The sequence below is a fragment of the Calliopsis andreniformis genome, unplaced genomic scaffold, assembly GCF_051401765.1.
Source record: "Calliopsis andreniformis isolate RMS-2024a unplaced genomic scaffold, iyCalAndr_principal scaffold0022, whole genome shotgun sequence".
NCBI classification, from domain to species: Eukaryota; Metazoa; Arthropoda; class Insecta; order Hymenoptera; family Andrenidae; genus Calliopsis; species Calliopsis andreniformis.
This window is the reverse complement of record NW_027480432.1, coordinates 9,844,836-9,867,267: the sequence shown is the minus strand read 5'-3', so window position 1 is coordinate 9,867,267 and position 22,432 is coordinate 9,844,836. Positions and strand designations below refer to the sequence as shown.

The 22,432-nt window shown below is 30.8% G+C and overlaps 2 protein-coding genes across 5 annotated transcripts; both read left to right on the top strand.

The window, feature by feature from the left end:
- Window positions 1–100: 100 nt before the first annotated feature.
- Window positions 101–6,007, top strand: Raga-b (Ras-related GTP binding A/B). Of its 2 annotated transcripts, XM_076390641.1 has the most exons (8): window positions 101–208; window positions 2,628–2,858; window positions 2,940–3,039; window positions 3,158–3,257; window positions 3,550–3,934; window positions 4,741–4,956; window positions 5,031–5,146; window positions 5,209–6,007. In XM_076390641.1, the coding sequence occupies exons 3-8, from the start codon at window positions 3,028–3,030 to the stop codon at window positions 5,298–5,300; spliced, it is 921 nt and encodes a 306-aa protein (XP_076246756.1). In that variant the 5' UTR covers window positions 101–208; window positions 2,628–2,858; window positions 2,940–3,027; the 3' UTR covers window positions 5,301–6,007. The 2 variants fall into 2 exon arrangements, with proteins under 2 accessions (XP_076246756.1, XP_076246755.1); XM_076390640.1 differs by lacking the exon at window positions 101–208 and having other exon boundaries at window positions 2,608–2,858.
- A 130-nt stretch (window positions 6,008–6,137) lies between these two features.
- Window positions 6,138–18,969, top strand: Cahbeta (carbonic anhydrase beta). 3 transcript variants are annotated; one of them, XR_013003111.1, is made up of 7 exons: window positions 6,138–6,405; window positions 8,455–8,539; window positions 10,728–10,915; window positions 12,317–12,508; window positions 14,015–15,073; window positions 17,325–17,541; window positions 18,838–18,969. XR_013003111.1 is itself a non-coding variant. In XM_076390642.1 (5 exons), exons 1-5 carry the CDS (start codon window positions 6,313–6,315, stop codon window positions 14,222–14,224), a joined length of 768 nt encoding a protein of 255 aa, XP_076246757.1. In that variant the 5' UTR covers window positions 6,138–6,312; the 3' UTR covers window positions 14,225–15,204. The 3 variants fall into 3 exon arrangements, 2 of the variants coding, with proteins under 2 accessions (XP_076246757.1, XP_076246758.1); XM_076390642.1 differs by lacking the exons at window positions 17,325–17,541; window positions 18,838–18,969 and having other exon boundaries at window positions 14,015–15,204; XM_076390643.1 differs by lacking the exons at window positions 12,317–12,508; window positions 14,015–15,073; window positions 17,325–17,541; window positions 18,838–18,969 and having other exon boundaries at window positions 8,455–8,609; window positions 10,728–10,872.
- The last annotated feature ends 3,463 nt before the right edge of the window (window positions 18,970–22,432 follow it).

Genomic DNA, 22,432 nt, shown 5'->3' with positions numbered 1-22,432 from the left:
TTCGCTCGCTCGCGAAAAAATACAATTGTGTATCGGTGTATATATGGCGCCGCTTTATCCCACACGTCCGTGATGTGCCGCGTTCGGGCACGGCGGAGGCGGAACCACGCGGCGCTCCGAGTCTTATCAATGGCACCTCATTTCGTACGTGTAATCGACGCCCGATGTCGACGAATCACTCCCTGCTTCTTCGCCACGACTTTTCGAGGTTGATAAGGACTCTGAATCACCACCGCCGCCGCGGTCCTCTGCCACTGCACAGCGCTTCTGTTGGAACACCGTTCACTCCCCCTCCCTCCTTTCCCTTCCCTCCACCCTTTTTCGCTTTTTACACCCGAGTCTTTTCTCTTTCTCCGCTCCACCTTCGCGCTTTATCTTCCTCTTTATATACTTAGAAGGCCTGATCATTAGCGTCCCTGCGTCTGTGTTTAGTTTCGCCTCTATGTAGTTATTATTGTTGGGGCATAGTTGAGCGTGTGTGGGTGTGCATGCGTAGATATATCTGTGGTTGTGATTTCGAAAAAAAAATTTAGAATAATGTGGGTTGGAATGGTGGTAGAACTGCAAGTGAATCAATTGCAGGCCCGCCAACGTGTTAAAAATGAATATGATAGGGATGTGATATGATATGGATTGAGTTGGAGTTTTACTGATCGGAATTGGAGAAGAAATAAATTATGGAGAAGCTTGGATAATTCAGAAGCGTTTACTCAGATTTTTAGTGGCCTCTTTAGGAATTTTTATTGTGTATTTGTTACTGTTTTTGGATGTGTATTTATATGGAAATCTTTATTTGTAATATGCAGTGAATTTAGCATGTTCTTAAATCGTTTTATAATGTTAATAAGTACTGAAAGTTTCTTATATTTTATTTATCAGATAACTTACAAACAAATGTGATATTATAATTTTTATTTTAAATACAATTATACATATATATAAAATTTAATATTTAATTGAGTTTTCAATGATTGCATTTTTCAGCTTTATTATAGAAATGGAAGAGTTTGTTTTAATGATGAATTATGATTTTCAATGAAATTAACATTTTAGCAAATATAATTAGAGCTATAATTAGTTGATTTGGAAAATATAAGTTACGAACATGTCAATGATTTGATTTTTATTCACATTCTCACATTTTTCAAGAATTTATTACAGAATTTATTGCAGAAGTATGTTGAATATTGTTGAAGCTAAAGGGCATGTAAATATGCATATTTTACAAAGGTACTTCACTACTACCTAATTGACCCGTGCAAGAAATTTACTGAAAGTTTTATGAACTAGCCAAGTCAGACTCGAGCAGAAAGAATACTGACAATCACTGTGCTTGTTCTTATCATTACTATTCATTTTTCTTCCTGATATTTCTGTGGGTTATATAGATCTATTTTCCTTACAGCAAAAGATAACATAATACAATGAATTATGTGATTTATTTAACTTTTACTAATTATACCAGAATACTTAATTATTAAGCCATCTTTAAAAACATGATTAAACCAGAAAGATAAGCTTTTAATTAATATCTAGTTTTTGTTTCTGAAACAATAATTCATAAATATTGTTTCACCATCATTAATTTTTTATTTACTTTTACCATAAGTAAATGTTTAAAATATCCTTTATATTAATAATGTAGCAGGCAGAACTTATGCAGCAGCTTAATATACATATGTACGTAAGTCTGCACATTAAGATATTAAAATACATCTATTACTAGTAGGAAGGAAAAAGAAAAACTGTTTTGCTTAGTTTTGGTCAAACAGATCAAATTTGAAAGAAAAATTGTTAAAGAGTTCTTTGTGACTGAATAGAAAATAAAGGTGAGGTAAAAAATGCTTAGAAAGAACAGCAAAAATAAATAAAAAATTTATAACACATTACATAGGTATAATAGGTATGTAATAGTTACATAGGTATAAAACAATCTGTCAATTTTTGTCCTTTTTTAGGAGAACAAAAAATACTGTAGTATTTTTAATTTTTGTTCAATTGATTGATGTTTTGTTTAACAAAAAAGTATTGTGTTATTAGATAGAATTCAAAAATGTATTCTTCTTTTAAAAACTTGTAAGATGTGATCAGAAAATTTGTAAGATTTAATATAAGCTCTGCAATTATAATATTCTTTTCTAATTTCACTAAAAGTTTAGTATTTAGATGAAATATTTGTCATATTAAGTATATCCATCAACTGTGTTCAAATTTATATTCAGTGTTATACATTATTAAATTAAACTTGAAGTAGGACCTTTTAAATATCTAATTTATTTGTAAAAAAGAGAACTGTAAAGTAACTAATTGTAAGTCTCATTTAATATGTATATTACGATAAAATATGTGTATTACTAAATACATCTGTTTTTTACATATGTAAATGAACAGTTAAATATAGTTCCATTTATTTTATCATATCACAAAGTTCAACCTTCGTGAAAATGTTATTTCACTTAAAATCCATCCACCACTGAGCGAACAATTCATGCAACATTTCATTCTATTATCTAATCTCTCATTGTCAGTGGCGCTAGAGTAGTTAACAATATGCGTGAAGTTAGCCATCAGTAGTCACAATTATGTAGTAAAAAAAGTAGAGGATAATCGTAATTTTTGTATTGTAGGTGTGTTTACTACAGAAAGAATCGTCATTCAGATTTGAAACAATTAATATTTTTGAAACAAATAAACATTTATTATCCATATTTAGCATTGCTTGCTGGTGAATGAAAAGATTGTTACGATTCAATCATCTGTTACAAAGCGATATCTGCATTTGTGATTCATCGAATAGTTTTGAGTAGCCTCGATATGAAATTTGACATTTGACCACGTATTTAATAACGTACTTATGTGTATGTACAATATGTAACTATAATAAAACTAAAGGAGCTGGTGTGCATGACTATATTACACTAGTCAGTGATTTATTACAGATGAGGAGGCAGAACGAGTGATTAATCATTTGCCACAAAGGAACATTGTTTTTTAAATAAAACTTAAGTCTAATATTACAAATTCAAGATGAAGAAGAAGGTACATGCTGATTTTTTGTAATAATTTAGAATGTATAATACTTGCATTTAATTTAATTAAGTTATGTGCTTTGTGTCTTTGTAATAACTAATAACAAATATTTGTTTATAATGTTTAGGTGCTGTTAATGGGGAAAAGTGGCTCTGGGAAAACTAGTATGCGAAGCATTATTTTTGCAAATTATATTGCTCGTGATACTCGTCGTCTCGGAGCAACGAGTGAGTAATCTTACTTTTTAGTTACAATATTATTCTCTATCATGTCAAGGCAGGGTTATTCAAGGTCTAGATATAAATTTCCAAGAACTAGTAATTAAAAGTTTCTAAATAAAAGATTTGACGAGTTAGAAATTTAGAGTTGAAAATTTAGAAACTTGAATTTCATTGTGTTGGTGAAATGCTACTGAGTTCCTTGAGTGATTCTACCTTGGTATTGTAAAAATCAACTTCATATTGCTTTCTTATAAATTATGTTTTAAACTGATTATTTATTCTTTTCTATTTATTATAGTCGATGTTGAACACAGTCATGTTCGATTTCTTGGTAATTTGGTGCTAAACCTTTGGGACTGTGGTGGTCAAGAGGCTTTTATGGAAAATTATTTTACATCTCAGCGTGATAATATATTTAGAAATGTAGAAGTTTTGATCTATGTATTTGATGTGGAATCAAGGGAGTTAGAGAAAGACATGCATTATTATCAAAGCTGTTTGGAAGCTATATTGCAGAATAGCCCAGAGGCGAAAATATTCTGTTTAGTACATAAAATGGATTTGGTGCAAGAAGATCAACGAGACTTAATATTTAGAGAGAGGGAAGAAGACTTGAAAAGGCTTAGTTTGCCACTTGAGTGTACTTGTTTTAGGACGAGTATATGGGATGAAACATTATACAGGTATATCTTGATAATTATATGCTTGTTTGAGTTTACATTATTTTCATATAAACTAGAGCTCTTGTTACTCTATTGAGTACCTGAGTACCCGAGAAATGGTTGGAAAAAAGTGAGATATGTATCTAAGTAGTTATTATGAGCACTTACAATGTTTTGGATAATTTTTATGTTTCATATATCATTCCTGCAATTTATGAAATAAAATTTCGAGTACAAAAATATACATGAAAGAGGGATTTCTATTGAAAATGAGGAATAACAAGGGATGGGATCAAGTTCAATATGTATTTATGAATCTGATTCAATTGTAACATCCAAAGTTTGTCTTACTTATACTTGCAATGTATTAAATCTATATGAGTTGGTTTTGAAGCTTAGAATGAGTACCTATAGGTTTTAAAAATGTATTTATAAGTATTTTGATGTTAAAAAGAATTAAATTTTTCATAAGTAGTACTCAAACGTTGAGGTCAGAATTCTTTAACAGATATTGTAATTATTTAGAAATAATATTTCACTTATAATGCTTGCTTTTAATCTATTTCTATAAAAATTTTTCAAAACATTGTAAGTATACAAATATTAGTTTATCATTAAGAAGATAAGAAGATGAAGATGTTCATCAGGAAACATAATTCTGTATTAATAGAAGTTGATTATTGTCTAATGTGTTTTGAGTACTACCCATTTTTTATGTTACTATGGTAGTAATCAATATACCAGAACAAAACGAAATACTCAAGTACCCAAATACCCAAAATGTTTGAATTGTTAATAACAATACTATTATAGACTATCTTATTCAGGGCATGGTCTTCAATTGTATATATGTTAATTCCCAATGTAAAAGAATTGGAACAAAGTTTGAAGCAATTCACAAATATTATTGATGCAGATGAAGTACTTCTGTTTGAAAGAGCAACATTTTTAGTGATTAGTTACTGTCAAAGACAACATCATAGAGATGTACATCGATTCGAAAAAGTTTCTAATATTATTAAACAATTTAAGTTGAGTTGCAGGTAAGTTTGATAAAAAAAAATAGAAGATGTAGGCAATATGAATTTTTATTGTTCTATTATTATTCTATTTTTAGCAAACTGGCTGCACAGTTTCAAAGCATGGAGGTTAGAAACACGAATTTTGCTGCTTTTATTGATGTATTTACATCGAATACATATGTAATGGTTATTATGTCGGACCCTGTTATTCGTAAGTATTCTGAATGTGAATCTCATTTTCAATGAATATTAATACATTCGTCTGTATTTCAGCATCAGCAGCAACCTTGATCAACATTCGCAACGCGCGTAAGCATTTCGAAAAACTAGAGCGTGCTAGTCAGAGCTCAGCATTAAGTAGATAGAAATCAGTTCGACCCAGGCGCGTTGTCACCCGGGTCCAAACTGTTAAGCACTGTTGAGTCTAAGAATCATTTCGATCTGGAATCATCAGTATGAAAGTGCAGTTACGTCAGAACTGTTTTATTTATCAATTGAAGTAATATTGATAATTTTCTCATTAAACTAATAATTTTAATGTGCAATTTTTTTACAAGACCACAAGTAACAGTGTAATAATTTTACAAGTAACAGTGTAATAATAATACGTGTAAAGAGGCTTGTATTATTTTCCGAGAAAGAGGTTTTGATAGTGTTCATAGTTCTGTTGATATTAAATTGAACTAAATAGATGCTTACATGTACAAATACATACCGATACCAATATAAGTACGAATGTTTTATTAACAATTAAGTGAGGATTTCATATTGCTCGTTTCCAGCAAACGCTCTCTTTCTTGGCTCTTAAATCATACATGGTTTCTTGGATTAAGCAATTTTCCTGGTTCCATGCCACTAAACATCTTACTTTTGTACAGTAATTATGCTGGCCTGTTATAAAGACGTATATTTTCCTACGTTTATTCACTTAATACAACAATTTACTCGAAATAATCCTTCTACTTTATTACGATTAAAATTAATCTAATGAGTCGTGATTGTATCTGAATTCATATGAATGATAGTATGAATCATATTTGTAAAAATACTTTAACATTAAATTCTTACGAAATTATGTACAGCTGTATTTGTTATTAATACTATGGAGAAACAAACGTGGAATAAAATAAGCTATGCTTAAATATGCATTGCAAACTGTATTTTTTAAATGTATAAATAAAGAACAAGGTAAAAGTATGTTTATTTGCAATTGAATATTCAAATGAGAAACAAAATCTAAAGTTTAATCGACTCAGTGCTGTTCTCGGTCGAGTGATTTCAAATTCGCCGCCAGTCGTTCGATAATGGCCGATTCGTGTGTCGTCACTCATCACCTCAGGTTGATAAAGTGTAGTTACAGTGTCCTTAAACGTTACTATGGATAGGATAATCAAAGGGATAATGCAATATAGAAAATGTCATAGAGAAGGAATGGTAAAACAGTTTCAAAAAGTTCGAGATCATCCCGAGGTATGTGAAAATAAAATCATTTTTTCTCGGCAGCTTGTAAACCATTGTCTTCTTCAACGATAGCCTTAACAAAGTGCAGCTGTTATTTTTACTCAAAAAAGGACACTTGCTCGTGACAGCTATTACGTACGAGATACTATAGCAAAGTGCAACTGAATTGAGTGAACATATATTTTTTTGCATGAATGAAAACACTGGAGTGTGACATTTTTGTAAAAGTATAAGTTTCTTTTGATTGTGCCCTCTTACTACGTCCTTGAACCAGAGAATGACTGATAGTGGAATCAAAATATTGGTACACGTGCGTCCAGAAATTGATAAAAGCGCATGCTTATAGTTACGTTTTATTTCATTGATTAATCGAGTTTAATTAACAAAATGTTTATTATAGTCAAATATGTATATTTTGAATGAGACGTTTTTCAAATTTATGTTCATTTTATGACATTTTACAGAAATCTATGCAAATAAATTGAAACAAAATGTAAAATATATTACCATACTTAAAGTATAGTAACAAAAGTGTACATAGACTAAATTACAAGGGAATTCACCTAATTATATTAAGAAAAAATTATATATAAAAAAAATAATTGTATTAAAAAACGGCGAAAGAGGACTGAAACTTTAAACATTGATTTTACTTCCGTCTATTCTTCTATTTAGTGTATGTAGATTTTTGCGATTGATTAATTGTAGTTTTTGTCGTCTTATCAATATTTTTATTAATCTTTACGAAATCGTTCTTTTTTCTTCATTAATATTAATGATACATGTGTGCTACATTTTATGTTCGCTTATTTCCAGCATTGAAGTATAGTAAAATGGTACTTCAAGTAAAGTTACATACATCTAAAAAATATGCAATTAGTCTGATGTGATTTAAAAATTCTTGTATTTAATATACTTCTACTCGGTTACATTTTACTCGATTCGAGTTCGTTATTACAATTTTCACGATTATAATAGCGCTTTTATCCTGTGGATTGGCTCTTTAAAAGTTAATGAGAAAAGTGAGTAGGTGGAGTTAGAATAAGGAGGATGGACATAATACAATGAGTGAGTGCGATGGACACCTGACACGTGAGAGAAATGGCGCACGTTTTGTAATATGTATACATATAGGATGTTCAACAATAGGTGTCCACATGTCAAAATAGGACGAAAATAACAAAATTGCGTCTAAGGCTTAGTTTCAGCGATACTAATTGTTGTGAAAATGTCTTGTTCGTGTGAAATTTCTACTGGCAGTAGAATAACCCCTGAATCAGACACAGAGATGTCAGTAGAATTAAACCTGAGTCAGACACAGAAAAGTCAGTAGAATTAAACTTGAGTCAGACACAGAAAAGTCAGTAGAATAAACTCCGAGTCAGACACAGAAAAGTCAGTAGAATAAATCATGAATTAGACACAGAAAAGTGAATAAAATAAGTCTTGAGATAGACATAGAAAAATCAGTAGAGTAAGCCTTGAGTCAGACACAGTAGGGTTGCCGAACAATTCTTTGCTTGTAGGAATGTCGATCTTAAATCGATTTTTGTACAGCAGTGGATCGATTTTTTGTATTGATTTTTCGTTAGCCGATTTTTTCATCACAGAATCGATTTTTTTAAACAACCATAATTTTCTATTTTAAGTTCAAATACTTGTTTAACAATTCTTGCTTTTATTATTTAAATTAGCCTTGCTAATTCGTTTGACCTCGTTTTGCTTCCTAAAATTTAATTTTTTAAAGAATATTATTTTGTCCGATAATTAAGTTTCTTTAATGTTCATAAATAGCTTTTCGCTTCTCACGAAAAACGTGCTTTTTTAAAGTTGTAGAATTGCTCTATCTCATTTATCTTCGCTACACCTATTTACTTTCCTCGTTAAACCTTTATAGTGTTGATGATTAAATACGTCAATAGCGATGAGGATGAGTTCTTCAAATCTAGTTGAAACTCAGCAAATTCCAGTAAAATTTAACCGAGCAAACCTGTATTATTCGTGAAATATAAACACAGTTATCGTCATAATTGACTTCTATTGTTTCTCTTGCCACAGCCAAAGGCAGTGTTCTTTACCTGCATGGACTCCCGGATGATCCCAACTAGATTTACGGAAACGAACGTTGGGGACATGTTTGTCGGTACGAGACTCCACTATGACATTATTCAATCGAATGTGAAGCCTGGCATTTTTGGCATTTTTACGTCGCAGTACGTTTCACTGTTATCACATTGATCATTCATATCTTGGATGCTTCTAAGCAATAACTTTTTTTTTTAAATTGGTATCCTTTGAGCGTGAGAAGAACAATAACATTTTACGACACACATAATGTGTTTATTGTTACGTACATATGAGAGTGTCTTGTGTAAAGTACCGTGACCTAACTTTTTTTTAAATTAATTGATATAGTTTCTTTGTATGTATTTAAGAGTGTATCGGAATCTACATTGGTGATTTATATGGTGATTTATATTTATATTTATATTTATTGGTGAATACATAGGTGATTTTGGTTGTGGAATAGTTATGAATGGTATGGGCTACATAACTTTAGATTTTCAAACCAAGTAGCTTATAATGCCTCGTTAGAAAATAAGTGACACCTAACTAAAGTTTATTACAAACTAACTTTTTTAAAACTCTTGTGCATATACTTGTACTTGTTGATGTTTTTATACTTCATTTTAGAACGTATTTGGACCTTGTTCTACATTGGTGTATTAACCCACAAAAATCGAATTTTGAGTTATAAGTACAGTATTAGTAAAAAGAGTATAATTAATAATATTTTTTCTAATAAATTCCTGGACAAAAATTTTTGAAATTTTTGAAGCCTAAAATTATTTTTACAAATTGTTGTATCGAGCAATTGTTATTTTGCATTTATGTTCTATGTGCAATTTTGAGGGTACTTAGAATCTATAATTTTTGAATATTATTCTTTGTATTCAAATAAACAAATATTAATAATATATTCATGTATACTATTCTTTTCAGATCCTATCTAGTGATAATTGTAATAATGTTATATTTTAGTTGCAAACTATTATCTACAAACTATTATTAAAATGTTAAACGCTCGATTTCTCAAAACTAGTTATTTACAAGTTAATAACACATCAATGAAGAACAGGATCCATTTATCTAATAGTATTTTGTGAGACGAGAGATGGCACTGTGAGGCTAACTCAAGGGGGTAGCGATAATAAATTTGTAATACTGTATCTGCTTATAATAAAAATATACAAATTTAGTTATCTATTAATATTTAATGTAATTTAAACCTATGGGCATTTGTCAGAGCGTATGGTTTCCTTTTTTGTTTCAATAAATTCAATTCAATAAATCTCTAATAGTTTTTGAAATAAAGTAGCACATAGATATGTAGTAGAAATTATCTAAAAAGAACATTTGTGCGATATATTTTTTTACTGAATTATTTTATTGATAAGAATTTTAACACAGAAGAATGCAAGGTAAGGCAGAACACATCATAACCGACATACGAATTTCAAATGAATTCGCGAATTTCAAATCTGTACAATTTAATAATTTACGAACAATTTGTTTAGTCTCACATAATACATAACTGTTTTTCTATAAATTAATATCACTAATATGTGAAGATTGAAGTTGACACGTTTCTGTTAATAACACCAGTTTCTATGTTGTTTAGGTAAATATTAATTAGAACTAACATTTTTTGGGAAAATACTTTTGAAACGAATTAAAAAAAGGAAGAATCATTTTGTACTCTTATATAAGTTTACAGCAAATCACAAAAACTGTACATGAATGTTTTAAAGAATGTACATATTTTAAAGAATGTTTAAACATATTTTAAAGAATGTAGAAATATTTTTCGTGATATATTTCATATTTATTCATATTCTCTTATAAATGACTTCGATACGATATTGTTATTTGTTAAAATATTTTCTATTACGGTTGTTAAACAATTTAATGTCTATACTGTTATTCAAAGTGTCATATTTTCCAGATTATTATTAGATTGTAAAAAACATGTATAACTTTACGTTTGACATTATATTTGTAGGACAAAATTTTGGAAATTATAATGCACGAAAATACTGTCGCATGTTCGTATGTATAATATTTTCAATTTTTAGTTTTTATCAGTTTACAACAAAACAATTGATACAATTTTATACAAGACACTCTAGATATATGTATCAAAATTTCATGTATCGATATATTGATAAGATGAAGAGAGTTCGACTTGAGAATGGCCAAATTAAACAATCATCGCAACTTTTTTTCTAAAGTTTATATCATAGTAGATTCTATTTTGTTTTATTTTGCAGTCAGGAATGCAGGTAACGTCGTTCCTCACTCTCAACATTTCGTGGACGAGTTGACGATGTGTGAACCAGCGGCTTTAGAACTTGGCTGTGTGGTGAACGACATAAGGCACGTTATTGTTTGTGGACATAGCGACTGCAAAGCTATGAACTTGTTGTATGCTTTGCGGGACGAGGAATTTGCGTCTAAAGTAAAGATCTTTAATGATTTTAACTCATTAGTACATTACTTTTCTTAAACAAATTACAAACTACTAGGGGTTGAATGAAATCTAATTCTTAATTAGCGCATAATCTTTTACTCTGTAAAATTTAGAAGCTTTCGAAACTTGAAGTACTACTTTTGTTTTATAAGAGAAATATTATATTTTAAAAACTGAAGTTTTGACAACATTTTTTAAGTATAAATCTTTACTGATCATAGTTAAACAAAACACAAACAAAAACGGAATATTCCAAAATGTCTGATTCAGATTTTTATTCAAGAACACTTTCTGAATCTAATCTACTTGTTTCTATATCAAATATAGTGCCCAACGTATCTACTGAAAAGTGTTTCAGAGAATATCATTGATGGTTACACGATGAGAATTTTTTTAATAATTTCTTTAAATTTGGATACTTTTTCTTACTTGAGTTTTGAGAATTTCAAATCACGAAGAGTTTCTAAGATTTTGTGGAATTACGAAGTTTCGACCTTTCGAGAAACCCATACTTATAAACTACAATACAATATTTACTTCTTTGATGATGCATAATTGCAGTAAAATTTCGATTAACCGAATTTCAATTATTCGTAGTTTCTTTCATTCAGGATTACAATCTTTCGTTATAATGCGATAAGAGTATGGCGAAGTATCGTCTGAGACTCGATATATGATTTAATGGTAGTTTACTGAAGATAATAAAATTAACCACCAGAGGGGTGCTTTAGATTTGAGTCTAATATATTAAAGGGGTATTCCCACTTAAAGGCTTTGATTTTAGACGATTTTTAAATGATTAATCAAAGATTATTATTATTACTATTATCAAAGACTAATAGTTTTGAATTTTTTTATACAGAGTGGAAAAAGGGCTCATAACTTTTAAAATAAATAATACTCGCTAAAGGGGTCAGAGATATCTTAATAAACATTTGTCGAAAAATGAATATTTTCAGAGTTATAAACAATTTATTGCTCCCCTTTAAGGAAGCAACTTAATCGCTACAATCGATACCTTCAAGTGGGAATATCCCCTCAAGCTAGGTAGGGAGCAGTCACGCTTAAGTACACCACCGATCGTCAGCCACCTACCAAATTTCAGACATTAAAGTTGCAGGTTCAATACAGTAATTATATCTAAGAAATAACTCATAGTAGATAATTTGTAAGTAACATTATTATTTCTCAGATATAATTACTATATTAAACCTGGCGTTTCTACGTTTGAAATTTAGTGGATGGCTGTTGGTCGGTGGTGATAGTTGAGCGTGACTGCTCCCTTTATCGAGGTTCTACTGTATTTACATGGCTATTTAATAGACAGTATTTTTGACACAGAAATTACACACAATGAAAGTGTATGTTATAGAACTATTTCCTTTACAGGTGAATCGAAGGATATCGCCATTAAGAGCATGGCTGTGTGCTCACGCTAGCAGTAGCTTAGCAAAGTTTCAACACCTAGAAGTTACTGGGTTCCACCAGCCGATACTTTTTCAAGCGGAAACGCCGTTACGGAAGTTTGTAGCCTACATTGATCCTGAAAATAAGTTTGCTATAGAGGATAAATTGTCGCAAGTCAGTATAAGTATAATACGAATTCTACAGTTGGCTCATTTGATTCTGTCCACACAGCTACAGATGTGTGCTAGCGAAAATATTCTGCATTGATTTTGGATGCAACCACTGAGATTGGGGATGTGAATGATGCGTTCGTAGCTGCGCGAACAGAATAAAATGACCCAACCGTATATCTGTGGTTGTAAGGTAAAATGATCTAAGACATATGTTTAAAGCTTCTGAAATAAGTATTAGTGTTTACAGTTTTCAACTTCAGTACTGTTTGATGTCCTTTCTTCTTTCTGAAAATATTAATTCTATGTTCTAGATCTTAATTAAGGCCTTAACTCTAATTTTTTGAGTGTTTATTCATAGATTATTTTGTCTTACAACCATATACATATAGATTGTGCATGATAGCTAAATAAAAAATACATAAGTAGTACTCCAATGCACCATGTGCCAATATTTGGTAGTAAATGATGCACCAATGTTAGCTGTGTTTGGAGTCAGTATTAAAGATGAAAACGTCCTATAAACATATATCCGAAAGCGTTTCCTTTTCTTTGAAAAAGACTTGAAAAGGTTTATAATAAATATGGAATATTTTTTTTATTGTGTCTGAAAAAAGACTCTCAAATGGGAGTTATATGACATTTTTATTATGACATTGTTACATGAGTTTTTGCATTAGAATATGATTTTTTTTAAAACTGTAGGTTTGTACAAACCTACACCTTTTATACCGTTTTTAAAAGGAATGTAACCTATAAATTTGAAAATCCACTAATATGGAATATTTATCTGATTACTAATGTACTGTTAGTATCTATAGAAGTTTTTGATATGTAATATGCATTAAGACTGTACACTATACACATTGTCTAGAAAATGGAATTAATAGTAATATATCTAATTTTTATTCTTTCCCAGTTAGTATACGACGTCTTGAAAACGTCTATTTTATGTCCATTTTATGCCTAAACGTCTTACGACATAATATGGACGTCTTAAAAACATCCAACAGCATAAGTCTTAAAGACTTGCGAAATTTACGCCCATAAGACGTCTTAAAGACATACTATATGGACGTATTAGAGACTTATGTTTTTAGACGTCTTAGAGATGTCTATTTTTTATCTGAACGTCTTATAGAAGTAATTTGGACGTCTTTAAGACGTCTTATGAATGTCTGTTAAAACGTCCTAAAGACATACTGATTTCACACATTAGACGTCTTTTGAACATTTTTAGGACTTTACTGGATGTCTTTAACACGTTTTTAAGGCGTCTCTGTGCTATATGGGTTCATGTAGTATAGTCACAGCTAATAATCTAATTTCGACATTAATGAGAATATATTTTCGCTAATTTGGCTACAAAGCAAATATATTTTCTACTGAAAACAACTATTAAAAAATTTTCCAAGTAAATTTTTCACATGGCACTAGAAGAAATTCATGAACACGTATATACAAATTCTTATTTACTTTAAATACAAAAATGTTATTTGTTTAATTTCAGATAAACACGCTACAACAATTACAAAATGTAGCTTCCTATGGGTTTTTAAAGAAACGCCTAGAAAGGCATGATTTACACATCCATGCATTGTGGTTCGATATTTACACCGGCGACATTTACTACTTCAGTAGAGCAAATAAAAGATTTGTAGAAATAAACGAGTTAACAGAAGCGGCTTTGTTAGCTGAGATTAAGAAATATTATTCATAAATCGTTTTATCTTCTACAACGGGAGAAATCTCATAACATTATGGTTTAAGACTGAGCAAGTTCAACCTCTCGAATCTATAATATTAAGAATGAACGTAGAACAACTGCAGGCCTAGACGTTCGTTCAATTGAAGACCATGTAATGTACCTGGATGTGAAAGTAGTGAATTCTATTCCCTCTTTTTTATTGAGACTTATGTTACAGACTTGGTTGCACAAAATAGACCACTAAGGTACCATCCATAGTATTTATAATAAGCATATTTCGCCTATATTTATATCGAATAATGCACAACATATAACGAGGTTATTTCATTATATATTATTTATATTTCAACTCTTATGTAGCGTGTGTTTATAACATAAGCTGTTATAGGAAAAATTATCTTTTACCTACTGTAATAATTCTATAATCAAACGATAAAATATTAAGTGAAGATATTATTTTTGGAGGTGTATTAGCGGTATGGTGTTCTATGTATTGTTGCATATTGTATACAAAGTATATTTTTAAAAGTTTATATAAATGTATATATTCACCACAATAACAGTACAAAATATATATGTATATTTCTTGTTCTCTGCGAATTTCCGTTTATTGAACGATCGACTCGGTTCTCCACCAACCTGAATCGATATACTTTGCGCGTGATTCGAGTAAAATTGAAGCCGAGAAACAAGAAGCACAGGACGTACCGCACTGATGGATGGACGGTTTCGTGGCCAGGTGAACTAGAGCATGCCACTCCCGAAAGAGAAAGCAAAACAACGAACCAAGGTGTAGAATTAGGATGATGATAAGTACGGTATTGGACGTCTGAGTCAAACTATTGACGCAACGCACGACAGGTATTCGCACCTATTATATAGAAATATTTTTATATTATTTCATTCCAATATGTTATGATTAATATAACTGTTTCTGAAAATAAGTCTCAAAATAATAGATACAACTGTAACGCATTCGTTGAATGCTTATAATGTCTTTAAATCATGGTTAAAATGATTTTCATTTATTTGTACGCAATAAAACATTTAAAAGTGTTTGAAAATGGAATAGGAAATTAGAAGTTTTTAAATATTTCAGTTGTAGTTTTCGTAAAACTTAGCCGTGTAATTAATTATCAATTTTTTCTTCTATAGAATTTCTTTTATCTAAATAAAGCTGGATTAAGGTTCTTAAGCAACTGTAAGAATAAAGTAAGAGTTTATTAAATACAATAAATATAAAAGTGGTATGGTAGTGTGTAAATCATACTCTTAGTAATTTTTTGGGAAAAAATAAATGTTGATATAAATGATTGCAATACGAAAACAGGATATTCGATTGACTAGTATTTAGCTTCAGTTTTTATCAGTAATTCCGAAAAAACTGTGAAAACAGTTTTACAGAAATGAATACATTTACTCTATAATTTCGTGACAGTTTTGATAATGTTCTTGAATATAGTTTTCTCTTTTCAGACCAAAAAAGTAAACGAAAAATAGTCTTCTTTCGACTCCGTCATAAGTTACTGTGTTAACAATTTCTCGATAACTATATGGTAAATCGGTTGCATACTTTGCATAAAAATTTCTAGTACTTCAAATTACTTCTGCTCAAACTTTGAGTGAAGTCTTGAGTTTTGGTGTTTATTTAGTGACTACCTTAACGGTCGGCGAAAGCAACGATAATTATAAATTGTAGAAGAATGTTCACAGTTCAATTATTTTCAAATAAGAAAAATGTATGATTATTGTAGGAATCTTAAATTGAATACAAGATAATAAATATTTTTTATAAGTGTATATTTTAGTCATTAATTCTTATTTTACTTTTACAATGTTAAACAGTGCTCATTATAACATATTTTTGAGATTATATTTTTGCAAAATTTATTTGAATTCGTTATTAAGATATTGATAATATTCTGTAAAACGTGTCTGACTAATTATTTTTTTAAAACTTACTTTAGCTGAAACAAGTAATAAGAGTACGAATAATACACAAATGCTAGGAGGAAAATTATTTATTTTCAATTACTGATTACAAAATAAAATAGTCGGTATGCTGATGCCATGTCAACCATTTTGAATCATCTTTTGCCTGCATGTGACGTCACATTTTCCCTGTTATCATTGTTTCACTTGATTCGTGGATTTTCTATGTACGTACTATGCACAGGCCGCGTCTAGTAGTATACATACAGGGTGATTCGCGCAACTGTAACAAGCTTTATGTAACAAGCTGTATCTTTTTCAGGTTGAAGCTCGAAGAAAATGTCAGAGGAAAAAGATGAATGATTTCGACGGAGGCATAAGGCGATATAATTAGTTTTTCTCTAGGTGGACGCGTAAAGAAGGTCACGGTCGTTTTCTTAAATGGAAATCCTACCTCTTTTCTTACGCATGTAGAATCTTTTGGTTATTCTACGTAAAAAGGTCTTACTAACGTGGCCAAAAAGCGAATAAAAATTGTTTTTATCAAAGGAGATGTTCTAACGCTCGTTTAAACAGCACTTCGCATAAGAACTTCTTACACTGCTGTACAATTTAATTAAGGAATGACAATAATTAAAAAGTATCGTATAAAATATTTAGAATGTGATAGAAAAGCGTTTGAATTTAAACATGTCCTTTAATAATTTTTCAAAACATCTCACGAAGTATTCATTTTTCGGTCATATTACCCTAGTACCTAAATCCTCATAACAAGAGGATTCGATATATGCAAAAAGTTAGGGATCCGTTAAAAAGACGATCGCGACCTTTATGTAACATTTACGCGTCCACCCAGAAAAAAACTAGTTCTGCTACCTTGTGTTTCCCTCGAAACAATTCGTTTTTCTCCTTTGACATTTTCTTCTGGCTTCAATCAAAAAAGAGATATAATTTGTTACAGTTGCGCGAGTCACCCTGTACACGGTCTAACAGGACACCCACCTCCCAATTTCCCCCACTATGTCCAAGGAGGGAATCCGTGTGGCAACCCTGCTCGTATTTACGTGTGCAGCACACAGTCTCAAGGTCTCGTAGCTGCACGCGAAAAACGGTTCAGTCAGCTCGTGCTTTTCAGCGTGTTTCGCGGTAAAAGTGAAGAGGATTCGCTTCTCTTTTCTAGGCGAATCGCCGAGTTGGGCCGGTTAGGCCGGTCTAAGGACCGTAACGAGCGCTGACATGGTTGCCGCGAACCGGAAGTTGCGGGATCAAAGAATCCACTCTGCCTCGGAAGACGTTTCGCGCGTCCTTCTTCTCCTTCCGTTGATATCTCGCACCCCGCGAGTCATGGTGGCACACTGGCCTGGATTACACCGCGATATCTATGACGGTGGAAACGGGTATGCGTTTTAAATACACCATACGATGCTACGATAAAAAGTAAAACCAGTACGCCATCTTTTTCTTCAAATTTTTAACGATAAATTGCTTACTTACGTGAAGATTTATGTGACCGACAATGTTTAATTATTGTTGTAAGTGGCGTAGTTATTTTTAGCGCTAGTTTGTCGACGAGATTTTGTTTTTGTAACCGTATAATGTTTCAGATAATGATACTTTGAAGCATCGATCTAATTATCTACATACTCAAATACAGAGTTTAAAAAATTTAAGATTAAAACATTTGAAATATTTATGACTTGTATTTGAAATAGTTGGGACTATGAAAACTTTGAAACTGAGAATTTTTGAAAATTTCAAATTAAAAACTTCGAAAATTGAAGATTTGCATTATAAATATTTGGAAAATTGAATGTAGTGAATATTTCAGAGTTCTAAATTCGTAAATTGGAGAAACTGATGATTTATATTTAAAAAATTTTAATGCTTTGAATCATTAAATGTTTGAAACTTCAAAATTGCAAAGTTTGAGAAATTGAATGTTTATATTTTAAATATTCGAAGGTTTAAAAATTTGAAAACTTGAAAGGTATGAATATTTCAAAGTACCAAATTTGAAAATTTGAGAAATTATAGAGTTGTATTTTAAAGGTTTAAAATTTTGAAATTTTTAACGCTTTGAATGATTGAAACTTTGAAAGTGTGAACATTCAAAATTACAAAATTTGAGATATAGAAGATATGTAGATATTTTAATCTGAAAAATGTTTAAATTTTGGAGCTGCGAATATTTCAGAGTTCCAAATTTTAAAATCTGAGAAATCTTCGATTTGTGCTTTAAATGTTCGATACTCTGACACATTGCAAATCTGAGAATTTCAAAATTAAAAACCTGAAACAAAATTCAAACTTAAGGTTCCTAAACAATTCCTCCTGCCATACCAAAAATTAATTCCGTATTTCACTTAATTCTACTGTAAAATCTACCAATTAAAACAGTATTCAAGGCATTTCTCCTGTAAATTTTACCAACTCCGTTAAAAAGCATTAGTACACGTTTTTCCTTCTCGCTGAGGCAACAGTCCTGTCTCTTCAGGCGTCCACGCCGAGTCCCAGCGGCGGAATCGCAGCAAGCGTTTTAAAGCGTGCACTTGGTCGAGCTTCCGTGAACGGTGACACGTTCAAATTGGATTCGGTTGCGAAATTTGGGTGCACAGTAGTCCCCTAGTCCGTTTACCTGGCCGCCCAGACAATGTTGTTTACTGCACGAAAGATTGACAAACAATTTGCGCCAGTTTTGTGGCCAGGAGCTGGATTGAGGAGGACCCAGAGCCACGGGGGGTGCTCAGGTGAACCAGGAAGTCGAAGGAGATCGGTCGCCTTTCAACCCTCTGTCCACCGCAATTCTTCGACGCTTCCGCGTCCGCTTCTTCCTTTATTTCTTAAGTGGCGGAACGAGTTTCACTGGAACATTGCTCGATGGCCACTTTAAGGAGATCTGAGGAAATTAGGAAGGGATGGCTTCGGGATGATTTTATTAGATTCTGTTATAGTAAGTATATTATTAAATAATTTAGTATAGTATTAAAGTAGACGACAAATTGTTAGAGATTATATTCTAATATTTATTATTTCACTGATAATCCATTATGACTTGAAGTTCCTTAAATGCAGCATTTCATTTGCCACTTTCTTTTTTTGGAAATTTACATTATTGATTTCAGCTCCTTTATGTTACTGTTATGTTTTGTTTACGCAACTTTGGGTTTTAATAGATTAAAAGGAATAGAGAATCTAGGATAAGTGTGAAATAATTCGCCTTTTCTTTAAATGACTTTCGTTATGAATAGTTAACATAGGTTTATTATAGTTTGAGAATCTGTTTTAATTGAATAGTTTTTAAATCTATGTTAACTGAAACATTTTGGGAATATCGTTTAGATGAGATTTCTGTTCAGTTTGTTCATTTTGTTTATTTTCAATGGATTTTGTTGACCTTCATGGATTTAAAAAAAAAATTGGTAACGTGGTTATGATATTTTTCAGATAATAGACAAGTAGTTTACTATGAGAACTCAAAATTAGTTACGCTTGGTGTTGAGAGAAGTATATGAGAACAAATTTGTTCATCAATAGTATTTCTTTATAATGATAAATAGAGTAAAATAGTATGATATGATAGACAATAGATAGGAAAGTAAAGGAAGTAAAGAAAGGCCATCTACAGAAATATCTTTCTAAAAGAATAGCTTTATTATAGAGTCTTTCTAATACTTGCAATCAGAATCTAGGAGTCATAGGAGATGTCTAGAAGACATAAATACCCTAGAATCCTAGTAGCCAACCATGTTTCGCTACCTAAACACTAACGCCAATTTTGTTTAATTTTTATAATTAAAAGGAAAAAATTGTACCACAAAATGTAATGATAAGTCAATTGTCCCAATACTTAAACACTTAAGATGTCAAAAATGTCTCAATAAGTAAAGAAGCTAAAGATGTATCTACGTCCCAATACTTTAATTTTGAGGTCCCACAAACTGAGAATACTATTTTATGATACTAGTTTTTATTTTTAATTAGGTTTTACATTAGTTCTGATACATCAGAATTTAAGTCAATCTATTGGAACATTTACTTTACTGGGTTATAATATAAATAAGTTCAGTTATACTCGATATTTTCTTATATATTATCAAAATACAGTCTTATATTCAATTAATTATACAATATAATCTTCATTATTATTTACGACAGTTTAAAACTGGACTTATTTATGTTAAAACCCAATGTAGTCTCAGCTAGTGAGATATCATAACTCAAGTAGCGGGACATACATTTTTAGCTTGTTCATTTATTGAGACATTTGCTTTAACAGCTGCAGGTTTGATAAAAGCGATATTTGAATGGGTCTTGTCGATGTTTATTTATCATTATACAAATTAACGAGATAGAATGAAACTGTGGTAATAAAAAAGATATGACAGAAATAATTAAAGTAAAATTACGCGGATAAGACGTCGTTAAGTTTTCTACGGTCGACGAGCCTTCCTCGCCGCGAAACTCTGCACATATATAAGAATAAGGTTTCGGAAAAATACACGAGCGTAACGAAGTAGTAATGCCATCGGGGGCTGTAGCGTGTTATGCTTCGACACACACCACTGGCCACGCACTCTTTTTCTTTGGCTAGTCTAAAACGAACGAAAGAAAAAAAGGAGATCGTGCGAAATCGTGACATCGTTACTGTCTCCCGCGGTTTGATTGTAAATTGGTGTCAAAAACCTATCTATTTGGCTAGAACAGTTCTCGAAAATGGAGAATTTATATATTACAAGAAAGCTGTACGCTATATTTTCTCTGGAAAAACGTTGTATGTAGAATACTTTGGAAAGTTTTAAATTTTGTGGGTTTGTTGGTCGTGTTCCAAGAAATCAAAGAATGTTCATTGTTAGATAGGTAATAGAATGGATAATATCAATTTTATTAATTTATTATTATATAAATACGAGTATTTATCATTGTAATGTCAAAAGAAATTGAGAAACCAGATCAAATGTGGAATAATTCGCTTTCCCTCGTTAACTGCTCGCCAACCATACTCTATTGTAATCAGTTAACGAGGGTTTAGAGTGACTTGAGAATCTATGTTAACTAATCAGTTTATATGCAACACGTTAAAATTAGTTACAACTTTACAACTGAAGTAATTAGTTACAATTAGTTTTGTGCAACAGTATACAATAATTATAACTAAAAAAACATAGAAACTTATTGGATAGACACGTGTAGGAATCGAATTTTAGGAATTTCATGTTCTAAAAATTTCATTTCAAATTTTAAAATTCATGATGAGCTAGTTTTACACAAAATTTCTTCTCTTTACTTTTTTAAAACTAACTTTAAAAATTGTTGTATTATTGATTACATTTTGAGAAATTTTCTAGTTCTATTTGACAATGATAGGAGAAGAATCAACTTAAGTTTTTTTAAATTCTATATTTCTGTTATCATTTAAATCTTATACTTTTTTTAAAAAAATGGTACATATTAAAATAACAATTTTTATTTATTTTACTATAATTTATCTCAATAAAATATCGTTTATTTTCGGCAAGACTCTTTATGTTATTAGATAGGTCTTTACTATAATTCAGTAGAATTTATGGAACTCAGAAACGGTCAATATTTCCAATCTTTAAACAATTTTTTTATTAAAACTATTTAATAGTTCTTTCAATATTAAGTTATTAATATTAATAGATTCTAACAAATATGCCTATTTAAAAAACTGATCTTTTAAAGAAGTAAAATTGATAAGATTGAATATAAATATAATTTGAATATGATATGAATATTGAATATTGAATATAAATATAAATATATTTTAATTTAGGTACGTTTGGAGTATAAATACTCCAATAATCAGAAAATCTATGCAGTTGCATGAAATAATTAATATTTTACAAATTTTCATTCATTTTTCTTTTTGATTTTTGAAGTTTCATGCATACCATGTAATTTAATGAGGTTATTTCTCTAGCCATAGGACTCGCCAATGATTTTAAACAATGTCCAAACATTATTCATTTGTGTTTTTCGTTTCATTTTGATTTTTTGAATTTCATTCATACCATATAATTTAATGAGGATAATTCTCTAGCCATAAGGCTCCCCAATTATTTAAAAGAATGTCTTAATCTCTCTTTTCTCATAGTATTCCTTCGCAAAAATTGCACTCGTTCAGCTTAACTCAATTTAGCCGAGCGCCAATTGGTCAGTTAAACAGTTTAAAAGAAGCAGCGCAAGAAAGAGAGAGGGATCCTTATCCCCGCGGCCCTGGTCGAGCAGAATCCGTACGTGTCCATCAGTGTGCCCGTTTTCAGGCCC